Source organism: Hippocampus zosterae, chromosome 7 (assembly GCF_025434085.1).
Source record: "Hippocampus zosterae strain Florida chromosome 7, ASM2543408v3, whole genome shotgun sequence".
NCBI lineage: Eukaryota > Metazoa > Chordata > Actinopteri > Syngnathiformes > Syngnathidae > Hippocampus > Hippocampus zosterae.
In genome coordinates, this window is record NC_067457.1 from 8,275,306 (window position 1) to 8,296,833 (window position 21,528).

General features: G+C 40.9%; 2 protein-coding genes and 1 long non-coding RNA gene across 6 annotated transcripts in view; 2 read left to right on the forward strand and 1 right to left on the reverse strand.

Annotated features, from left to right (window-relative positions):
* The first annotated feature begins 558 nt into the window (after positions 1–558).
* LOC127604819 (myosin-1-like) lies at positions 559–18,090 on the forward strand. Its single transcript, XM_052072141.1, has 38 exons — positions 559–2,498; positions 2,567–2,710; positions 4,411–4,567; positions 4,674–4,701; positions 4,771–4,885; positions 4,980–5,072; positions 5,724–5,787; positions 5,866–5,964; positions 6,041–6,144; positions 6,229–6,367; positions 6,465–6,583; positions 7,047–7,196; positions 7,273–7,443; positions 7,521–7,827; positions 7,893–7,972; positions 8,045–8,132; positions 8,909–9,026; positions 9,399–9,522; positions 9,609–9,745; positions 9,819–10,074; positions 10,655–10,897; positions 10,971–11,147; positions 11,229–11,374; positions 11,462–11,552; positions 12,492–12,881; positions 12,959–13,085; positions 13,160–13,278; positions 13,545–13,741; positions 13,826–14,009; positions 14,670–14,835; positions 14,917–15,041; positions 15,240–15,548; positions 15,631–15,834; positions 15,930–16,055; positions 16,741–16,911; positions 16,988–17,188; positions 17,265–17,396; positions 17,945–18,090. The coding sequence occupies exons 1-38, from the start codon at positions 2,301–2,303 to the stop codon at positions 17,960–17,962; spliced, it is 5,817 nt and encodes a 1,938-aa protein (XP_051928101.1). The 5' UTR covers positions 559–2,300; the 3' UTR covers positions 17,963–18,090.
* On the reverse strand, positions 9,766–12,285 carry LOC127604825 (uncharacterized). The gene is made up of 4 exons (XR_007963415.1): positions 11,615–12,285; positions 10,923–11,556; positions 10,786–10,822; positions 9,766–9,912 (listed from the first exon to the last, which is right to left on the reverse strand). It is a non-coding gene; the product is annotated as an uncharacterized LOC127604825 (long non-coding RNA).
* Positions 18,091–20,685: 2,595 nt separating the features above from the next.
* The window catches only part of LOC127604822 (growth arrest-specific protein 7-like), a 40,125-nt gene continuing 39,282 nt past the window's right edge, over positions 20,686–21,528 (forward strand). Inside the window, exons 1-2 of one of the 4 annotated variants that reach the window (XM_052072153.1) lie at positions 20,686–20,994; positions 21,075–21,320. In XM_052072153.1, coding sequence (XP_051928113.1) covers positions 21,141–21,320 — 180 coding nt within the window. In that variant the 5' untranslated portion in view covers positions 20,686–20,994; positions 21,075–21,140. Of the gene's footprint in view, positions 21,321–21,528 lie in introns of all 4 variants that reach the window. The other 3 variants (XM_052072152.1, XM_052072155.1, XM_052072156.1) reach the window with 3 other exon arrangements.

The window sequence follows — 21,528 nt, forward strand, 5'->3', positions numbered from 1 at the left end:
TCAAAGACTATCATAATAAGAGGGGGATGAGAGGGGGTCGGGCTTGTTGTCACACGTGTAACTTGTCACAGTCCTATTACAGTATCTTACCCACCAGAAGGCACATTGAAAAAAATGGAATGCAAGTTTTTTTTTCTTTATATGGTCAGGGGTCATGTCCGAACTGAGAAGAGAATTGCACATTCTGCGCTGAGATGAGTGCCTATTAAATCATTCACTCCCAAAGACGTTTTTAAACGTCTTTTCAGACTTGGTCCAGAATTGGCTGGTACTGAATGAATTAATTATTTTCGATCGCCAGAGTAAAAACTAGATGAGCGCTTTTCGACTTCCGGTACTCAAAGCGCTACACGCAGGAGCAACTCGGGGTTCGTTATCTTGCTCAAGGACACTGTGACATGTTTCAAATGTCCGGGGATCGAACCAACCACCAACTTCCGGGTCGGGGAACGACTGAGCCACGCCTCCCCGCACTTGGATATGTTTTTTGAAACAAGCATCTTCGAGATAAAAAAACCGAGCAGTGGGACACGGACCTGTCAGAGGATAGATTCACTTTCACATCAAGTGAAAAGTATTGCCAAATCATTTGCATAAGAAATGTGTGGCCTGTGAAATCAAATTCATTTTCATTTTCCTCATCTTGTTATGCTCACGGACCTTCTTACGAGTTGAATTCAACCCTTCCATGCACCCTGTAACCCACTGGTGTCAAAGTCATGGCTCGGGGGCCAGATTTGGCCCGCCACCTCATTTTATCTGGCCCGCAAATGCAAATCAAGCATGTCAAGTTCCATGATGCTTGCTCAAGTCTGAACCAAAATTTCAAATTGTCATATGTAATCCGCAATAACAGTCATTATTCTTGACTTCTGGTGTTAAAACTCGTTATCTATCAATTTGTCGTGCGCTGTGTTTGTCATATGTGGAAGTGTGATTCAACATTTATATGGTTTCCCAAAATTAATAACGGCCCTCCAAGGGAAGCCAAAACCACAATGTGGCCCGCGACAAAAATGCGTTTGACACCCCTGCTGTAACCTGATAACATGCTAAGCTGTCCACTGTATTAACCGCTGTCCCCTGAAAGGGTTAACAATATGTATTACATTGTTATATTATTGTAAATTTTATTACATTGCAGCTGCTATTGTCTGCTGAAAAATCTGACGTGTAAATCTGTATTAGTGAGTCCTTCTCCTTTGCCAAGGCAATCCATCCACCTCCCAGGTATGGCATATGTTGGTCTACTCTTTCTCAATGGTGTCTGGTGAGTATGAGGTCCATGCAAGAAGTGGGGTGCTTTCAGTGTCCCGGAATTGTAAATGCTTACAACACGGGTCACTTGAAGAGCTTCAAGAGGGTTTATTGTCAGTTCTATACTTGTGTGCTAGACATACAAAGCACAGAGAAACTTTTTTTTTTTCTCTGAAGTGAACCACTGCAGGGGCATGGGGTGTATAATCAGGAAAAATAGCCAAAGCGATGTCGAGTGCTGCTTTTTAGTCACATCTATTTTGATGCATATGCCAATCAATGCCATTTATATCTGCCTAATATCTCAAAGTCTAAAATTGGCAGCTTGCAAAAAAAGTAATGACTTAACTGTATGCCCTTCAAACGTTAAGAATGGAACATTCGGAATAGTCCCTCGGTATTATGATGTTGTCTTGACGCATACTTTGACAATAAACCCAGTCGGGCCAGCATCCCCCTGTCCCTGCCCCAAAACATGACTAATCAGGCCTATGATGAGGCATTATTTTAAAGCTCTTTTGACTTTGCTTTCTGAGATTCCCATCCGGTATACAGTGAAAGAGGACAACTGCAACGCTTGTGTGTGTTGTGCTGGTTGCCAAGGCCGAATCATCTTCGACGGAGCCGTAATTGTTTCAAAGCTTTTGTATCGCTTGTAGAGGTCGCTATCCTTTGACATTCATATTTATTTGTTTTTTTTGGAATCCTTAATCCCAGTTACTCCGTGCCTTGGGTTTACAACAAAAGCTCAGTGATATCCCCATTATACCACATGCCAAAGTAATCGCTCCCTTCTCGACCCGCCACATGGCTTTGACCTAAATATAGGTGTCGGAGACCTTATAAAAGACTTTAGCGCCGATGTCGTTTGCATTTTTCAGCTGAGACTTCTGCCGGTAAGTACATTCGACTGTTTAATTGTTTCGGGGGCACTGAGTGATAGACTTCACGGTCATGTTTCCAGCAGATAGTTCTTGAAAATCCCATTGTTGACAGAATAACAATTGTGATATGTATCTTTAGAGAAAAGCGCAAATTTGAAAATGGATGCTGAAATGGCTGTGTTTGGGGAGGCCGCCCAGTACCTGAGGCGACCCGAACGGGAGCGGATCGAGGCCCAGAATCGGCCTTTTGACGCCAAAACCTCAGTTTATGTGGTGGATTCGAAGGAGCTCTTTGTTAAAGGCACGATACAGAACAAAGACAAAGGCAAAGTGACTGTCAAAACCGATGCGGGAAAGGTACGGTCGAGCGGAAAAGAAATGCACACTCCGGATTGAGCTGTGTTCACCGTGATTAAACATTGCAGGTTGTCACGGCGACGGACGACGATGTTTTCCCCATGAATCCACCCAAATTTGACAAAATTGAGGACATGGCCATGATGACCCACCTTAATGAGGCTGCTGTGCTGTACAACCTCAAAGAGCGTTATTCAGCATGGATGATTTACGTGAGTGTCGGAAGTTTGTATTTTATTTATTTATTAAAATGGCGCATGTTAAAAAAGAAAAAAAGAAATGGATGTGGAATTTTTCATCTTGTTTTTTGTCAGGATTTCTGACCTGCAAGGTTGAATCTTCTCGACATACTTGTCGTTACCATACCTAAAAATAATTGCTCTAAACAAAGCAGTTGCCGAGTATTGTGTGGACCTCCACCAAGACCAAACCATTTGAAATCAGGACAGAATTGGATAAAATCCTGTCACTGATTTCTATTATTATTTTTTTTTTCATTGTGAAGGACAATATTTCAAAATTAGTGCAAAGCAAAAGCTGTGGATTTAACCCGCTATCGAGATGCTGGATCTCCATTGCTCATTGCCCGAACCTGTAAATTCTCTCATCAGAACCTCCTTGGCGGTCACAACAACATTTGGGGAATTTTCAGGTGGAATGCTTCTTCAACTAAACTAATTACATTTTTTAAATACCAATTTAAACTAGATCTAGTGAAGCTGCCCAGAAAAAAAAAGATGCTTCCTGCATCATCTTAGTTAAAATAACTTGGTTTGATGTATACAATGCCATATACCCCTCTTCCTCAACTGGCGGACCGGGAAAAGGATATTTTTGTTTTCATGTTTAGTATTTGTTTTGGTAAAATTAGTATTTTGTTTTGTTTTTGTTAAATTAAGGGGAAAAAAGACAACTACTGTTTAACAAAGTTAAAGTAAAAATGTCTTATTTCCCTAAAAGGGCTATTTCTATTATTAAGTAGGCACAACTTAACAAAATAAAAGAGTTCCTCTGCCTCAACACAATATTATTATCATCATTATTTGCTGTGTACTGGCAAAGTGAATAATTGTTATTTTCATGTACCCCATTATTGGTGGGTTGTGAGGAGTGTTGATTTGTAAAAGCTTGGCTTGACCATACTAAATGGGAATATAGCCCTGCTCCCCATGGCCGCCGTGCATGGGACCGGACCTTGGTCTTATTTAAAAAAAAAAAAAAAAAAAAGTGGACCGACAGCATTTCTAGTTGAGGACCACTGGTCTAAACCATACGTGTCAAACTCAAGGCCTCGGGGCCAGATCTGGCCCGACACATCATTTTATGTGGCCTGCGAAAACAAAAAAAGATGACAAGTTTCATGATGCTTGCTAAAATCTCTTCCAAAATTTCAAATTCTCATTTGTGATAAATAAGAGTGATACAGTCAGCATTTTCTTGTGACCAAACCCCTCATTACAGCCATTTAAACAATAGCTGAATAAACCGTTATTTTTTACTTCTTTGTATGGTTTCAGTCATAACGCCCCTCCAAGGGTAACTGTAACTAAAATCTGGTCCGTGATAAAAATTAGGTTGACATCCCTGGTCTCAGCTAATTTTTGCCCCCTTTTTTTTTTCCAAGAAAATATATTTTCCTTTTTAACCCAGTAACTGCAAACGAGGGGATGGTAATCCATTGATCTAGCACTCTGATACCTGACATTTATTTTTTTTTTTCATCCAATGTGCTTTTAAATGAAACATGCTGCATGGTGAACCCTTTCATTCACCCTGGAATCTGATAAACACGATAAGCTGTCCACTGTAGTAACCGCCGTCCCTGAAAGGGTTAATATCCTTGAAGCATACACAAATGCTCAGCTACAAAATAAATATGGTAAATAAAACACCGTATGTGGTGTGCTTTCAGACCTACTCCGGACTCTTCTGTGTCACCGTGAATCCTTACAAGTGGCTCCCGGTGTACAATCAAGAGGTCGTGGTGGCCTACAGGGGCAAAAAGCGCCAGGAGGCCCCACCACACATCTTCTCCATCTCTGACAATGCCTATCAGTTCATGCTCACTGGTAAACTGCCTGCATTATTAACACGAGGAGAAAAAAAAAAATCAAAATCTGCATCTTGTTCCAAGCAACGCAATTTAGAATGGAACTGTGCTTTTGTTTCTTCCAGATCGAGAAAACCAGTCAATCCTTATTACGTAAGTTGTGTGTTTGATGAATGGAATCAAACAAACCACAAATGACTCCTGTTTCTTTCTCTCATTTAGCGGAGAATCCGGTGCAGGGAAAACGGTCAATACCAAGCGTGTCATTCAGTACTTTGCAACAATTGCAGGGTCTGGGGACAAAAAGAAAGACTCTTGTGCAACTGGCAAGTTACAGGTGACTATGAAATGATTTGTGTTTAACCTTCTCATGAAAGCAAATTAAGATTTTATATTGAATATGTCTTTTGAGTTTATTGTTATTGTTGTAGGGAAATCTGGAGGATCAGATCATCTCGGCTAATCCTCTGCTTGAGGCTTTTGGAAATGCCAAGACTGTCAGAAATGATAATTCCTCACGTTTTGTGAGTAAAGCAACAGCACTGTATTTCTATAATGAAATCCAATGCAATAGAATCATGAATCATTCTGATTTTTAAAAAATGACTATCTGAAACTCAGTAGAACACTCCACAGAGGCCAAACAATATCATTGGTTGTACTTACCGTATTTTCCACACTGTAAGGCGCACCTAAAAGCATTCCGACAGTGCACCTTATAATCCAATATTCAGATTTAATAAAGTGTTTTAAAGTACTTTGTTAAACTGCAGTGTTTGTGAAAGTTCTCTATAAATAAAGCTGTATTGAATTGTATTGTATTCCCTTTAGCATAGCTCCACCTAGTGGATACCTAACGCAATCTCAGCCACTATTGTAGCTTCTGTCCAATGCTGCGTCTAATGCAATAAGCCCGAAATATGAAAACCGTTATCAACTAGGCCATTCATTGAGGTGTGCCTTATAGTACGGAAAATACGGCTTGATAAGCGCCTTATAGTGTGGAAAATACGGTATTTATAACATTCATGACACTGTAGTTCTACAGGTGTAGTAGTCTGTAGTCTAGTCTAGTCGGTGTAAAGCTGAATGTTTTTTTTTTTTTAATACAGCACTGAGTTGATACAGCCAGTGAATTCCCAATAAGAACAATTTTATACATATATTTTTTTCAGGGAAAATTCATCAGAATTCACTTTGGTACAACAGGGAAACTGGCTTCAGCTGATATTGAAACATGTGAGTTCAATAAAATTTGGAGTTGTCAGCATTTTTTAGCAATGACATTTTGTTTATGATCAACTCATGCTCGGTTAGATTTGTTGGAAAAATCCAGAGTGACGTTCCAGCTGTCTGCAGAGAGAAGCTACCATATTTTCTACCAGATCATGTCCAACAAGAAGCCCGAGCTAATAGGTAACATTTCAATAAAAATTTAATGACTGTTGCAACTGACATTCTAATGCATTCCGTCTCCAAATGATCCTTCCAGAGGCTCTGCTTATTACCACCAACCCGTATGACTACCCGTTTGTCAGCCAGGGGGAGATCAGTGTAGCCAGCATTGATGACAGTGATGAGCTGTTGGCTACACATGTAAGACAACATTTCAAACAAAACATCGTAGGCTCATTTCGAGGGATTATACCGGTCAGGGGCTTTGTCATGTTGTTCTTTTAGAGTGCCATTGACACCCTTGGCTTCAGTGGAGAGGAGCGGATGGGCATTTACAAGCTCACAGGTGCTGTGATGCATTATGGAAACATGAAGTTCAAGCAGAAGCAGAGAGAGGAGCAGGCAGAGCCTGATGGGACAGAGGGTAATTTGGATTATCCGAACTCAGCGCTATGTTCCGCAATGGGTAATGAATAAACTCTCATCATATTTTGTTGATTTTCCTGTTTCATTTTCATCAGTGGCTGACAAAGCAGCTTATCTGATGGGTCTGAACTCGGCTGACTTATTGAAAGCACTGTGTTACCCCAGAGTGAAGGTTGGGAACGAGTATGTGACCAAAGGACAGACCGTGCAACAGGTATTGGAAATATCATTCCAATGTCATCACCAACCTCCAATTATAACTCGAAGCAGCGCAGAGAGTGTAATAATAATAAGGCGCATGTAAAGACATTCAATTTTCTCAAAAGCCGACGGTGCGCCTTATCATCCGATGCGCCTTATATATGTGGATCAATCTTCTTATTTCTTGGACATAATATTTTAAATGTTCTGCAAAGCGCTTTGTTACAGTGGCAGATGGTGTGAAGGCTCTATAAAAATTCAGCTGTATTGTATTGTATTCCCTTTAGCGTAGTTCCATCTAGTGGTTGCATAATGCAACTGTAGCCACTATTGTAGCATCTTATTCTATGCGCCTTATAATGCGGTGCACACTATATATGAAAACCATTTAAAAATAGGCCATTCAGTAAGGTGCACCTTATACTCCCAAGCGCCTAATAGTGTGGAAAATACGGTACTTTTATATCATTGTGCAGGTCTACAATTCCATTGGTGCTTTGGCCAAGTCAGTCTATGAGAAGATGTTTATGTGGATGGTCCTCCGCATCAATCAAATGTTGGACACCAAGCAGCCGCGTCAGTTCTTCATCGGGGTCTTGGATATTGCCGGCTTTGAGATCTTTGACGTACGTTCCCATTCCCATTTATTGGAATCACGACAGAGTCCTTTATTAAAAGTCAAAAAATGCTTGTGTTTTACAGTACAACAGTCTGGAGCAGCTGTGTATTAATTTCACGAATGAGAAACTGCAACAGTTTTTCAACCATCACATGTTTGTGCTGGAGCAAGAAGAGTATAAGAAAGAAGGAATCGAGTGGGAGTTCATTGACTTTGGGATGGATCTGGCTGCTTGCATAGAACTCATTGAAAAGGTGGTTTCCAAAGAATCCTGTCTTTGTCGAGAAATGTTCACTCATGCATTTTGTCTTCTACTTTCTGCCCACCACAGCCAATGGGAATCTTTTCTATCCTTGAAGAGGAATGCATGTTCCCTAAGGCGTCAGACACCACCTTCAAAAACAAACTATACGACCAACATATTGGAAAGTCAAACAACTTTCAAAAGCCCAAGCCTGTCAAAGGCAAAGCCGAGGCTCACTTCTCTCTGGTGCACTATGCCGGCACAGTTGACTACAGCATCACGGGCTGGTTAGACAAAAACAAAGACCCGCTCAATGAAACTGTGGTCCAGCTCTTCCAGAAGGCGGGCCTAAAGCTACTGGCGTTTCTCTATAGCAGTTATTCCTCATCAGATGGTAAGAAATTAAATTCTATTACTTTCTTTTATGATTGGAACATCTGACGAGACATTTGCTGTCAGACAACTCTGCTGGAGGAAGTGTAAAGAAGGCTGCCAAAAAGAAGGGCTCATCCTTCCAAACTGTTTCAGCTCTCTTTAGGGTAATATCATTTGAAAATATTACTTATTTGGGAAGTTTGGAAAATTGGAATGACAATGATTCTCTCCAACAGGAGAACCTTGGGAAGCTCATGACAAATCTCAGGAGTACCCATCCGCATTTTGTAAGGTGTCTCATTCCGAATGAAACGAAAACTCCAGGTATTTGTGTCTTATTAAATGATACACTCGCCTCATCAAATGTCATTCAGGAAAGTTGTTCAAGAAATTCAGAGAACACCAGTCAGTCGCAATTTATTGTTTCCTCATGATCATACATTTTTAGTTCAACATTATCATTAACATTTGGGAGAATTTCAACAGATAAAAAAAAATACTGTTATATTTTTGGTGCATGTCTTTCTCTGTTAATCAGTAAGCTACTTTCTGAGAGCATTAGATATTCGGAGGAGACTGTTTAGAATAGTTCATCATTTTTTGTGGCCCGCAAAAGCAAATCAAACATATCAACTTCCATGATGCTTGCTAAAATCTCGACCCAAATTTAAAATTTTTGTATTTAATAAATAAGAGAAACATTGTAAGCATTTTCTTGTAACCGAACCGTTCATTACAAAAACTTCAACAAAGTTGAATAAACCGTTATTCTTGACTTCTTTATATGGTTTCACTCATAACGGCCCCGCAAGTGAAACAGTCACTAAAATGTGGCTCATGATAAAAATGAGTTTGACACTGCATATTTAGAATTATTTGGATGATGGGGATTTGAAGAAAATAAAATGGAAAAAAAAGAATCAAAATTCCGATGGCCATATTTTTGCTTGAGTTAGTTGCACATTTTTTGGGGGGATTCTGTAAACAAATAAATGCACAGAGAGGGGGCGGAATGATGGTTGTGCAATCCTGCAACACAATTTTCATATAACTTTAATTTAATTGGAGGCAAAGTGATTATGACTGCGGCTGTCAATTAGGAATCATGGAACACCATCTGGTGATACACCAGCTCCGATGTAACGGTGTGCTGGAGGGAATCAGGATCTGCAGGAAGGGCTTCCCCAGTCGGATTTTGTATGGGGATTTCAAGCAAAGGTAAGCAATGAGAAAACTTGTGAGCAAAGTGTAATTATGTTGAATTTCAGTCATGTCACAAAGCAATTGTAGAAAATGTGAGTGCGCGACTTCAGCAGCCGGGCAGTGATGCTCGTGATATAATAGTCCCTGCCTGTTCTGCTCAAGGCGACAGTGGCTTTGAAACAGGTGTTCATGATATTTGGAGACACATTTTCCACATTTCATGAAATATAAATAGCAAAAAAAGTACAATATGTCCTATTTAACCCTTTCATAGACAGTGATTACTACAGTGGACAGCTTCTCGTGTTATCAGGTTAGAGGTTATCATTCTTGGTGTATGAAAGTGTTAATCTACTGTATTTTTTTTTTAATTTTGTTTTCCGATAGGTACAAAGTACTGAATGCCAGCGTTATTCCTGAAGGTCAATTCATTGACAACAAGAAAGCTGCGGAGAAGCTCTTAGGATCTATAGATGTGGATCATACACAGTATAGATTTGGGCATACAAAGGTATTTTCAGTCAAACGAGCTCCATAATGCTCCATAATTGAAGTCGAGATGATAAAAAGTTTTTTTTTGGGGGGGGGGTCCTGTAGGTGTTCTTCAAAGCAGGACTTTTAGGTCTCTTAGAAGAGATGAGGGATGAACGACTGGCCTCCCTCATCACCATCACTCAAGCCTTGTGTCGTGGCTTTCTCAGGAGAAAGGAAATCCAACAAATGACCGAGAGGAGGTAAGGAGTGTTTGAGCAACCCAAAATCCTGACAACTCCGTTGACTCATCGCATGATTTCCATACATGTGTAGAGAATCAGTTTACACTATCCAGTACAACATTCGCTCCTTCATGAATGTCAAACACTGGCCATGGATGAAGCTTTACTTCAAGATCAAGCCGCTCCTGAGAAGCGCTGAGACAGAGAAGGAAATGGCCATGATGAAGGAAGAATTTGCAAAGTGCAAAGAGGATTTAGCGAAATCTGAGGCGAAGAGAAAGGAGCTGGAAGCCAAAATGGTGTCTCTGGTTCAGGAGAAGAATGACTTGTGCCTGCAGATCCAAACTGTGAGTACAGATTTTGTGAAAATGTCTTTGATGAGTGAATGAAAACCATGGGTAGTTTCAGTGAGGACATTTGGTGCATAAATAGATAATATAGCCTAGCCATTTGAACCCTTTGAGGCACAGCGGACAGTGGACAGTTTATCAGGTTATAGGGTGCACAAATTATGCTCCAGAAAATCTGTTTGTAGCCCAAAAAGCAGGACGAAGTGTGGCGTGGCAAATTATTTGATGCCAGATCCACTGTGTGGGTTCACAAATTCTCGCAGGTGACATTTTACGAGCACTTGCACAAGTTTTAAACGATTGCTAAAAAGTGAATGTTTGTGAGATTTTTGCAGTTGGCTTTGAAAGATTGAATCAGGAGATAAGTAACCTTTGCATTATGAGTAAATCTGGGAAAATTTAACCCTCTTTAAAAAAAACGTACTAGGCATTTGAATGAGTGGAACAGTTGTTTCACTACTCATGTTCAATATAATAAAGTTGCATAGAAGGAGGGATGTATGAACGAATGGACAGGCAGATACACAGAAGAGGGTAATAATTAGCATTGTTTGTTGTGTTGTCGTTTGCAATCTAGGAAGGCGAGAGCCTGGCAGATGCAGAAGAAAGATGTGATGGACTCATCAAGAACAAGATTATGTTGGAGGCCAAAACCAAAGAACTGAGCGAACGACTGGAGGATGAGGAAGAGGTAAATTCTGAACTCACCGCTAAGAAGAGGAAGCTGGAGGACGAATGCTCTGAGCTGAAAAGAGACATTGATGACTTAGAGCTCACCTTGGCCAAAGTTGAAAAGGAAAAACATGCCACTGAAAACAAGGTTTGCATCAACTAAACAATCACACTGTGGAGCCAAAAAGGAATGTTTATTCAAAGTGTTTGTTTTAATTCAGGTTAAAAATTTGACAGAAGAGATGTCTTCCCTGGACGATACCATTGCCAAGTTATCCAAGGAGAAGTCAGCCTTGCAGCAGGCCCACCAGCAGACACTGGAAGACCTGCAAGCGGAGGAAGACAAAGTCAACTCTCTGAGCAAAGCTAAGATGAAGCTGGAGCAACAAGTTGACGATGTTGGTTTTGAATTATTTGAATCGAAATCGAGTCAGATTACAACGCCTGTAATATTAATCCAATTTCTGTCAATGGGTTAGCTGGAAGGGTCTCTAGAACAAGAGAAAAAGAACCGCATGGAGGTCGAAAGGGGAAAGAGGAAAATTGAAGGAGATCTTAAGCTAGCCCAAGAAGCCATCATGGATTTGGAAAACGACAAACAAATAGTAGAGGAGCACCTGAAAAAGTAAGCCCCGACATGAAAGTATTTAAACAGCTCAGCAATCGCATTATGATGGCACTGATTTGGTGTGTTTGTTTTTGACATTTTCAGGAAAGATTTTGAATTAAGCCAACTCGCATCCAAAATTGAAGATGAGCAGAGTATAGCGGTGCAGTCTCAAAAGAGGTTCAAGGAGCTGCAGGTAACTCATAAATAATAATAATAATAATAATACATTATATTTATAAGCGCCTTTCAAGACACCCAAGAAATGACAGCGTTCCAAAAAAGAAATGCACATATGACATACTGCACATTATTTGCAATTCAGAGTGAAATAATCTGGTGTTATTTCTCATGATAGTGATGATCACATCTTCCCGCCCAATGAACTCCCAAATTCACAATCTCAAAAGAAATATTCGTTAACAACCCATCAAAGCAATTTTTCACATAGAGGTGATCGCCTTCTGATAAATACCGTATTTTCCGCACTTTAAGGAGCACCTAAGAGCATACAATGTTCTGAAAAGCAGACAGTGCGCCTTATAATCCGATACACCTTTTATATGGATCAATATTCTAATTTCTTGGATATAGTATTTTAAGTGTTCTGAAAAGCGCTTTGTTACAGCTGCAGCGGTTGTGAACGCTCTATATAACCTGTATTGTATTGTATTACTCTTAGCATAGCTCCATCTAGTGGATGGATAAGGCAACCGTAGGGACTATTGTAGCTTCGATTCTCTGTGCCTTAAAATGTGGTGCGCTGTATATACGAAAAAAATAGGCCATTCATTGAAGGTGCACCTTAAACTCCGGAGCACCTTATAGTACGGAAAATACGGTATTTTCATTCCTTTAGTCAATACTTGGTTGATGTTTATTTAGCAAGAAATGCTGCATCAGTGGCCTGTAGATGATCAGCTTGTGACACCGCTTGCTGCGTCTTTCATTTTGATCACTTTTACCCCTCTCTTCCAAAGATTTATTGTTTTTCATTGTATGTGTGAGGGGGCAGTAGAAAGGGAGTGGTGTTAATGCATGAAGATTTTTTCACATTAGGGGGTATCTTCGCCCATGTAGGTTTCGTTATAGAGGAGTTTCACTGTATTATTTTGAATTGGTTTCTTCCCTGTAGGCACGCATTGAAGAGCTAGAAGAGGAAATTGAAGCAGAGCATGTGGCCCGTGCCAAGGTGGAGAGACAGCGAGGTGAACTCACACGGGAGCTTGAGGAAATCAGCGAGAGGTTGGAGGAGGCCGGCGGGGCCACCGCAGCTCAGATCGAGATGAACAAGAAGCGCGAGGTGGAATTTCAGAAACTGAGGCGGGACCTCGAGGAGTCTACGCTCCATCACGAGGCTATCGCCGCCGCCTTGAGGAAGAAACACGCCGACAGTGTTGCCGAACTGGGGGAGCACATCGATAACCTCCAACGGGTCAAACAAAAGCTGGAGAAGGAGAAGAGTGAATACAAGATGGAGGTCGATGACATGTCTTGCAACATTGAGGTTGCGGTAAAGGCGAAGGTAAACTTGGGAATGGTTACGCATTGATGTTTTCACTTTTTTCATGAATGAGTTCTGAATTTCTTCACCCAATCCAGAGCCATTACGAGAAGCTCTGTCACTCCATGGAGGACCAATTGAGTGAATACAAGGCCAAACATGACGAAGACTCTCGTTTGATCACTGAATTGAACACTCAAAGGGCAAGGCTCCAGAATGAAAACGGTAAAATACAGATTCACAGTCTTACGGATGACACATTTCTGCTTTTCCCTTCACCGAGCTGAACTCTTGAGCAGGTGAGTGTTCTCGTCTTCTGGAGGAGAAAGAAGCAATCCTTTCTCAAATGGCCAGGACGAAGCTTGCCTTCACTCAGCAAGTTGAGGAGCTCAAGAGACAAATTGAAGAGGAGACAAAGGTTTGAAAATGCTGAAGGAATGAACATTTTCGGGGCTAATTAGCATATAGAATCAAATAGTAGCCAGTCCATGGGGATTGGATGGTCAGTAAAAAAAAAAAAGTCCTCCTCAAAAAAGTACAGGAAGTTGCACACACACAAATTAATCAACAAACCCAGACGGATGAAAACATGACCTCAATAACGAGGCTTCTTCAAGTTTTGCTTTTGTTTAACCCTTTCATGCACCCTTGTAACCTGATAACATGATAATCCCTTTCTGTTAGGCTAAGAGCGCCCTGGCTCATGCTCTCCAATCCGCACGTCACGACTGCGATCTGCTTAGGGAGCAGTTTGAAGAAGAACAGGAGAGCAAATCCGAGTTCCAGAGGGCAATGTCGAAAGCCAACACTGAGGTTGCACAATGGAGAGCAAAATATGAGACTGACGCCATCCAGCGCAATGATGAGCTGGAAGACGCAAAGTTAGTGTTCGACCAAAAAAATTTAAAAAAACCCAAAACATGCTTGGAATTTTTCCTGAACTCTGTCATGTTGCATTGGGTCAGGAAAAAGCTCACTCAACGTTTGCAAGACACTGAAGAGGCGGTTGAGGCGGTGAATGCTAAGTGTTCCTCATTGGAAAAGACAAAGCAGAGGCTCCAAGGAGAAGTGGACGACCTCATGGTTGAAGTGGAAAGGGCCAACGTGCAAGCAGCTCTCCTGGATAAAAAGCAGAGAAGCTTTGATAAGGTCAGATCGATAGCATGTCAGTCAGTGCACTTTTAGCTGAATGAAAATGGAGGATTACCGTCTTTTCCGCAGTATAAGGTACACCTAAAAGCATTCCATTTTCGCAGTGCGCCCTCTCATCTGATGTGCCTTTCGTATGGTGTTACACAGTCTCTTTATATTCCCCATTGAGTGGTTTGCCTGTTAGTGTTCCTATGCCATCCCGTGGTGATTATTAGAAGGAACCAATTGTAATCAATAAGGGTTCTGCCTGACACTAATTGACATGTGCATTCGCCAATACACATGCAAACAACTTTATGAGCTCTGCGCAGCCATTACGAAACCAAGATAATACCAAAAACATAGTTAACTACTGACTAAACGAAGGAAGAAGCAGACAAGCAAGACCTCTAAGGATATTTAGCCCCATGTGGATGTGAGCCGATGAGGTTTGTGTTCCTTTTTGTTGAATCATTTGTCTTCATTACATTTGTCTTTCATTTGTCTTGTTTTGTAATGCCATTTGTATTGATCTGAAAACAGTTTTAAAATAGACCATTCTTTGAAGGTGCGTCTTATAATCCGGAGCGCCTTATAGTGCAGAAAATACGGTCGTTAACGTTGCTACTGGGTAGATGTTTGCACATTTGGGCAACCAAAGAATGATGTTTTGTTTAGATTTTGTCTGAGTCGAGACAGAAGTTTGAAGAAAGTCAAGCTGAGTTGGAAGGCTCACAACGGGAATGCCGTACCCTCAGCACGGAGCTATTCAAAATCAAGAACTCCTATGAAGAAGCGTTGGATCACCTCGATGTCCTCAAACGAGAGAATACAAACCTACAGCGTAAGTTTTTTTTTGTTATGCTTGTGTGTGAAAACATTTACTGTATGTAATTCTGATAAGCCCTTGAAATATGCTTTGTAGAGGAGATCTCTGACCTTTCTGACCAACTCGGTGAGAATGGCAAAGTCATGCATGAGCTGGAGAAAACGAAGAAACATACAGAAACTGAAAAAACTGAGATCCAGACTGCTTTGGAGGAGGCTGAGGTAATTTTATTTTTGACAATGAAGACAATAAGTTTTGTAAGAGTACAGCAGTTCCGTGGCATCATCACACAAAAATCTTCCGACACTTCCAGACCAGATAAATGTTACAGCTAAGCAGTTAGCCACCTGCCTTGAACAAGCCACAAAAGCAGCCATACCTGCCATTCAGCGTTCACATCTGTCACTTTTGTATTGCAGGCTTCTCTGGAACATGAAGAATCCAAAATTCTCCGTATCCAACTCGAGCTCACCCAAGTCAAGGGGGAAGTGGATCGCAGGCTGGCTGAGAAGGACGAAGAGATCGAGCAGATAAAACGCAACCACCTTCGCATGGTGGACACTTTGCAGTCCACCCTGGATGCCGAAGTACGCAGCAAGAATGACGCTGTGCGAATCAGGAAGAAGATGGAGACTGACTTGAACGAGCTGGAGATGCAGTTGAGCCACTCCAATCGGCAGGCTTCTGAGGCCCAGAAGCAGCTGAGGAGCATGCAAGTCCACCTCAAGGTGAAACAAGATCCCAACAGCTTTCAGTACAGAGCGGAATTTAGACATTTCAAAATCATAAAACGTTTCATTCTTTCTGCAGGAGCAAACTCTTCTCCTGGATAATGCATTGCGCAGCCAAGAGGACCTTAAGGAGCAGGTCGCCATGTTGGAGCGCAGGAACATCTTGATGCAGGCCGAAGTGGAAGAGCTCAGGGCCGCGCTGGAACAATCGGACAGAAGCCGTAAATTAGCTGAACAGGAACTTGCTGATGCCTGTGAGAGAGGCGGGCTGCTGCATTCGCAGGTTGAATTAATTGAATTGGAACACATTAACATGATGCCCCTCAGCTTGTGAATCTGCCGTAACTATTTGTCATTGTTGTGTCAACGGGAACACAGAACACGAGTCTCCTCAACCAGAAGAGGAAGCTGGATGCGGATCTTAACCAGCTGCAGAGTGAGCTGGAGGATGCGATCCAAGAGGCTCGTAACGCTGATGAGAAAGCAAAGAAAGCCATCACGGATGTAAATATCACATGATGTTGCGTTTGTCAACACACTTCATGATTACACGTTAAATGCTGGGTTGTTTTCCTCACCTGCTCGCTGGGTCGCTGTGATTTTTGAGCAGGTTGGGTTACTTTTACCCAAGGCTGGGTTCATTATTTTGACCCAGTACATTGGGTTAAAATTGGATTTGGCTGGGCTGAAGAGCTGAAACTGGTTACCGTTCCATTTTATAAGTGTGATTTTACAGCATATCATAGGAAGCCCCATATACAAGACAAATACAGACTTGATTAGATTTAAGCAGTGTAAGGATGGCGTTGGAGATATTTCATTTTCCCGTGGGTGAAAACTGGTTCCGGTATTTTCTTTGTTGACTGGGTTTGAATCCAGCGATAAGTAGTAAGTGTCATATCCATCCAATGGAGTTTATTCCAGCTGACTTTAGGCCAAAAGTGCACGAAACCCAACTGTGGTCAATTACAGGCCACGTTTAATATCAAGAGAGACAACCGATCACTCGCACATTCAACACCATTATTGAGTGGGGAATGAGTCTTCACGGAAGTCAAGCAAGTGTACCACCATCAGTGACCGAGTATTATGTTTAGCATTTTTGTAGACTGACTCACATCCAAACAATACACTTTTTCCAAATTTCCATTTTTAAAATCTTTTTTAAAATTAGCTTATTTAAATGCAGGCAGCCATGATGGCGGAAGAGCTCAAGAAAGAGCAGGACACAAGCAGCCACCTAGAGAGGATGAAGAAGAACATGGAGGCCTCGGTGAAGGACCTGCAGCACCGTCTCGATGAAGCTGAGAGCCTTGCACTGAAAGGGGGCAAGAAGCAGCTGCAGAAACTGGAGGCTCGGGTATCAGAACATGTTTCGAAATTGTGGCAACATTGATGAGAGAGATTAGTTCTTGGAGTTTGGGTGAATGTTTCAGGTGCGTGAACTGCAAAGTGAAATGGAGAGTGAACAGAGAAGAGCAGCGGAGGCTACCAAGGGAGTTCGTAAATACGAGAGGCGGATCAGGGAGCTCACGTACCAGACGGAAGAGGACAAGAAGACTATTGTGAGACTGCAGGACCTTGTTGATAAACTGCAACTTAAAGTCAAAGTATATAAACGGCAGAGCGAGGAAGTGGTAAGGTCTTAAATTGACTCTCCCATAAGCTTGATGCACGACCAAGAATGTCTATTCAAACTTATCATTTTTACAGGAGGAGCAGGCCAATGTTAATCTTGCTAGATTAAGGAAGGTCCAACATGATCTGGAAGAGGCCCAGGAGCGAGCAGATATTGCAGAGTCTCAAGTCAATAAGATGAGAAGCAAAAGCAGAGAGTTTGGAAGGGTAACTTCATGCACCAACATTATATACCGTATTTTCCGTACTATAAGGCGCACCTTCAATGAATGGCCTTGTATATGAAAACTGTTTTCATATATAAGGCACAGAGAATAAAAGCTACAATATTGGGTTGTTATGCATCCACTAGATGGAGAGACGCGAGAGGTAATACAATACAGTGCAGCTTTATTTATACGCTGTTGGCCTTTCAGAAAATTGAATGCTTTTAGGTGCGCCTGAAATGCGGAAAATACGGTACATATACTTATAAATTTTTTTTCTTTTTTGAATTAGGTGCAGAAATACAGATTCAGTAAAACTTAATGAAATTTCAATCCACGACTAAATGTAAATTGGATGATTTCGAATACGTACCCTCAATTCAATTTTATTTGCATATTGTTTCAAACAACCACCGCTAAAACAACCACACACATGTGCACTCACACACAAACTCCAGTTTGACATTATGAAGCCTTCATTTTTGATTGACTACTTTCTGAAAAATGAAAATAGATTTCTCTTCTCTCTGGTGTCATTTTGTGGCCTAGATTGCTGACGCTGAGTAGAACTCCAGAACATCTCGACTCAGAGGACCGTCAATGTCAACTCTGAGCTCAGTAAAAATGGATATCTTAACTTCAACAAATTGTTTTGCTGTGCAACTGTAGTGGAATAAATCAGCATGATGCATTAAGTCTTGTTTTTATCTCTAGAGCTATACAACGCAATGTTGACAACCATAGGGGTGATTAGGTGGCGTAGAACCCGTACTGCATCAGACGAAGAGCTGTTTTGAGTATCTCTGACGCTCTCATGTAATTGGTTGGCAAATGTTTGATGTCTATTTTTTATTTTTTTTTGATGGTACAACAAATGTGGTCACCTCACTGAAGTGTAAAATAATGAGCATGCTCAAGTGGCAGGCCTTTGTCAAGACCAAAATGACTGTTTTCCCTTTAACGAACAATACGAAAGGAAACAATTTTTTGATAATTGATTTTATTTTTGCATACTTTCTTGTACATTGCAAGAAATCACATTGGCTGGCAATGAGTGCCTCTCGTCCAGTCAGCTGGGATAGGCTCCAGCACACCCGCACCAACAAAATATAAACAGTAATCGCTGATCAAAATGAACCAGAAAAAACAATACATTAACTCATTCACTCCCAAATACGTTTTTAAACGTTTTTTCAGACTTGGTCCGGAATTGGCAGGTACTGAATGAGTTAACAAAAAGCACTTGCAAAGGCATGGAAATAGAAGACCCAAGATATAAATGAAATCACTGGAGTCCAATTTCATGAAACAAAAACATGAGCATAATCAAAGATAAAATAAATACTTACAAGGCCCAAGAGCTAAAACCATAATGGCGAGATGAAGAGGTCTAAAAAACAACAACACTTGAGCAAGAGCAGCAACAAAGTCAATAATCCATCTGAGACACGAGATCTTGGCAGTCCTGAAATACTTGCTTGATGACCAAATTAGTAGTAGGTGTGCACGGTGGAGGAAAGGCGGAGACACAGAATTCAAGTTTGATTGAACCAAAATTCAGGGACAATTTACACACAATTCCAAAACAGAGTGATTTTAGACAATTTGGTTGTATGAGCTGTTCAATTCATTATTACTATGTTACTCATTATGAGCTATCAAGCGTATTATTATTTTAAAAATTGGAATTATATGATTTACGTTGTGCTCATATTTATAAGGATGCTTGTTGAAAATGATCTAGAATCGGTTAAGGACAGCATTCGTATTCTGAGTATCGTGTGTACAAATAATAGCCAGTGGAAAGTGAAATACTTGTTAAATACTGCCCCCTTTTGGCAATCATCAGAGCATATCAATCGCCAGGCAACTGAAGGGCACACAAATGGTGAAATGTACTGTCTGCGTTTTACCCAACGGATGTTTTTTGAATGTGGGAATAAGACACTATGTACTATATACAGTACTCCATATATAAATACAGAACTAAGTCAAAAGGTACTTGATCCTAAATCAACAGAACTCATCGATATGCAAATATGGACCAAACATTCACGATGACAGCAGCATTGTATTCAAACATACAGCCAGTGCCTTAAGTGGGATAAAGGTTAATTCTCAGGGGAATTCACATTTTCAATTTGCAGCTTTGAAGTTTAGGCCCCAAATTTATGCTTTATTTTTATGCACACAGATGAGATACTTTGCAGCATGCCCACGATTCTCGTGAGAATAAGCAGCTCAGATAATGGGTGGACGATTTTATTCGAGGAAACGTCACACATTTTCTTTCACAATTCAAAACGACTCCCAAATTGAAACCTAAGAGGGGGCGCTCACAATGTACTAACACAGTTAATGTATATTATCGACAATAAAATAAATAAGACTTCCTGTTTTAATTTCTAAATCTGCAAATCATTTGTCTGATTTGTTTCAAGTGTCAGTAATTGTAAAATAATGCGTGAAAAAAAACAGTGCTCTCTAGTTCCCATCCTGTATTTGTAATATCATTGTTTAAGAAACCATATTTGTCATAGCGAGGAAACTCCCTCAGCCTTGAGCTGAATGACTACATTTGGGCTTCAGGAGCTTTTTTTGACTACATAACGTAATATACACCTCCAGAAAATACATTTAAAAACAAAACAAAAGAAAAACATCCCCACCCTCGGAATTCTGAACATTTCCATTTGATGGAGATGGGTTTATCACTATTTTTGATTTTTTAAAATATTGTATATTCCCCAAAATACAAATTTAAGTAAACAACATAGTGTTTTGTTAACACTCGTCCCATAGACTGGTATGCGAGTAGCCGCCAAATAGCTCTAAAAAAGGTTTACTGATGATCGCTATAAATTGGAGTGAGGATGGGACCGCTAATTTCCAAATTCCATTACCTTCGCTTACTCTGAATACAAATCACTAACGATGACCTAAAACAAAATTTCCACAATTTGTAGGTGACAAACCCAATTCGTAAACTTTTCGGTAAGGAAGGAAATTATTTTAGTTCAAATGTATTTTTTTAGTTAATTTAATTTAATATATACTGTGTATATACAGTACTGTATACTGTATATATAATTAACTACAAAAAATAGGGTAAGCTAACCTTTGTTAGTTCCACGGGAAGTCGCACATGTCATAATACTGTACTACAAATATGAAAACGAGGCGAGTACGTCGGTTCGTTTACAGTGCACTCCACGTACAGCGCACGTCCACTCTGTTTTCACCAGCGTCTAAGGTACGTCATGATGGGGCGTGGCTTTCGTCAGAGACGCAAGTGTCACCGGCAGCATTCGTGAAAAGTGAGGCTACATTCAATTCTTGCTTGTAATTTTAAAATTGTGTGTGTGTGTTTTTAAACATACATTTCAGTCTGACTTTCTTAAAGTTTGTCATATTCACACCGAAAAACAAAACGTTTATTTTATTTTGTTCTTTTTTTTCTTAGCTTTTATTTTGAATTTGTCCGGGGTTTCCCCTTTGCTTTTCCTTGCCTCGTCGCGGCTTGACGTTTGAGCTCTGTGGCCGCAAACGGAGCGCTCAGTCATCCCGTAGGAAGCGGAGCGGCGCGGCGCGTACTGACGGTGACCACCCGACAACCTGTTCATCTACTTTAAACAAGTTCCACAACAAAGTTTAATTCGTGTTCTCTTCCGGGGTGCAGACTTTTACCACCACCACCACCATTGTCATCGGACAGCTTGTCTGAGAAGTTTGACTTTTCCGGGCGATGTCTGGATCATACTGCAAAACTCTGTACCCGTTCAGTGGAGAGCAGCATCAACAGGGACTGAGTTTCAATGCCGGGGAGATGATCAAGGTGTTGCAATCCCTGCCCGGAGGCTGGTGGGAAGGAGAGAAAGATGGAGTCCGAGGATGGTTTCCTTCAAGTTATGTCCAGGTGCTGGAGGTAATGGAAGTAACTTGATTGAGTCATTTACTTATGCTATGTGCACCTATTAGATGTTTCCTTAACATCAGAATATAATATTGATGTATTTGTTTGTTCCTTGGGAGCACAATAGTCGCTCACTGGGGATTGCACACCCATACTGATCCAACAGCTATATATACAGATTTCTAATCAAAACCATAATCTCAATTTGCAACTGAAAAAT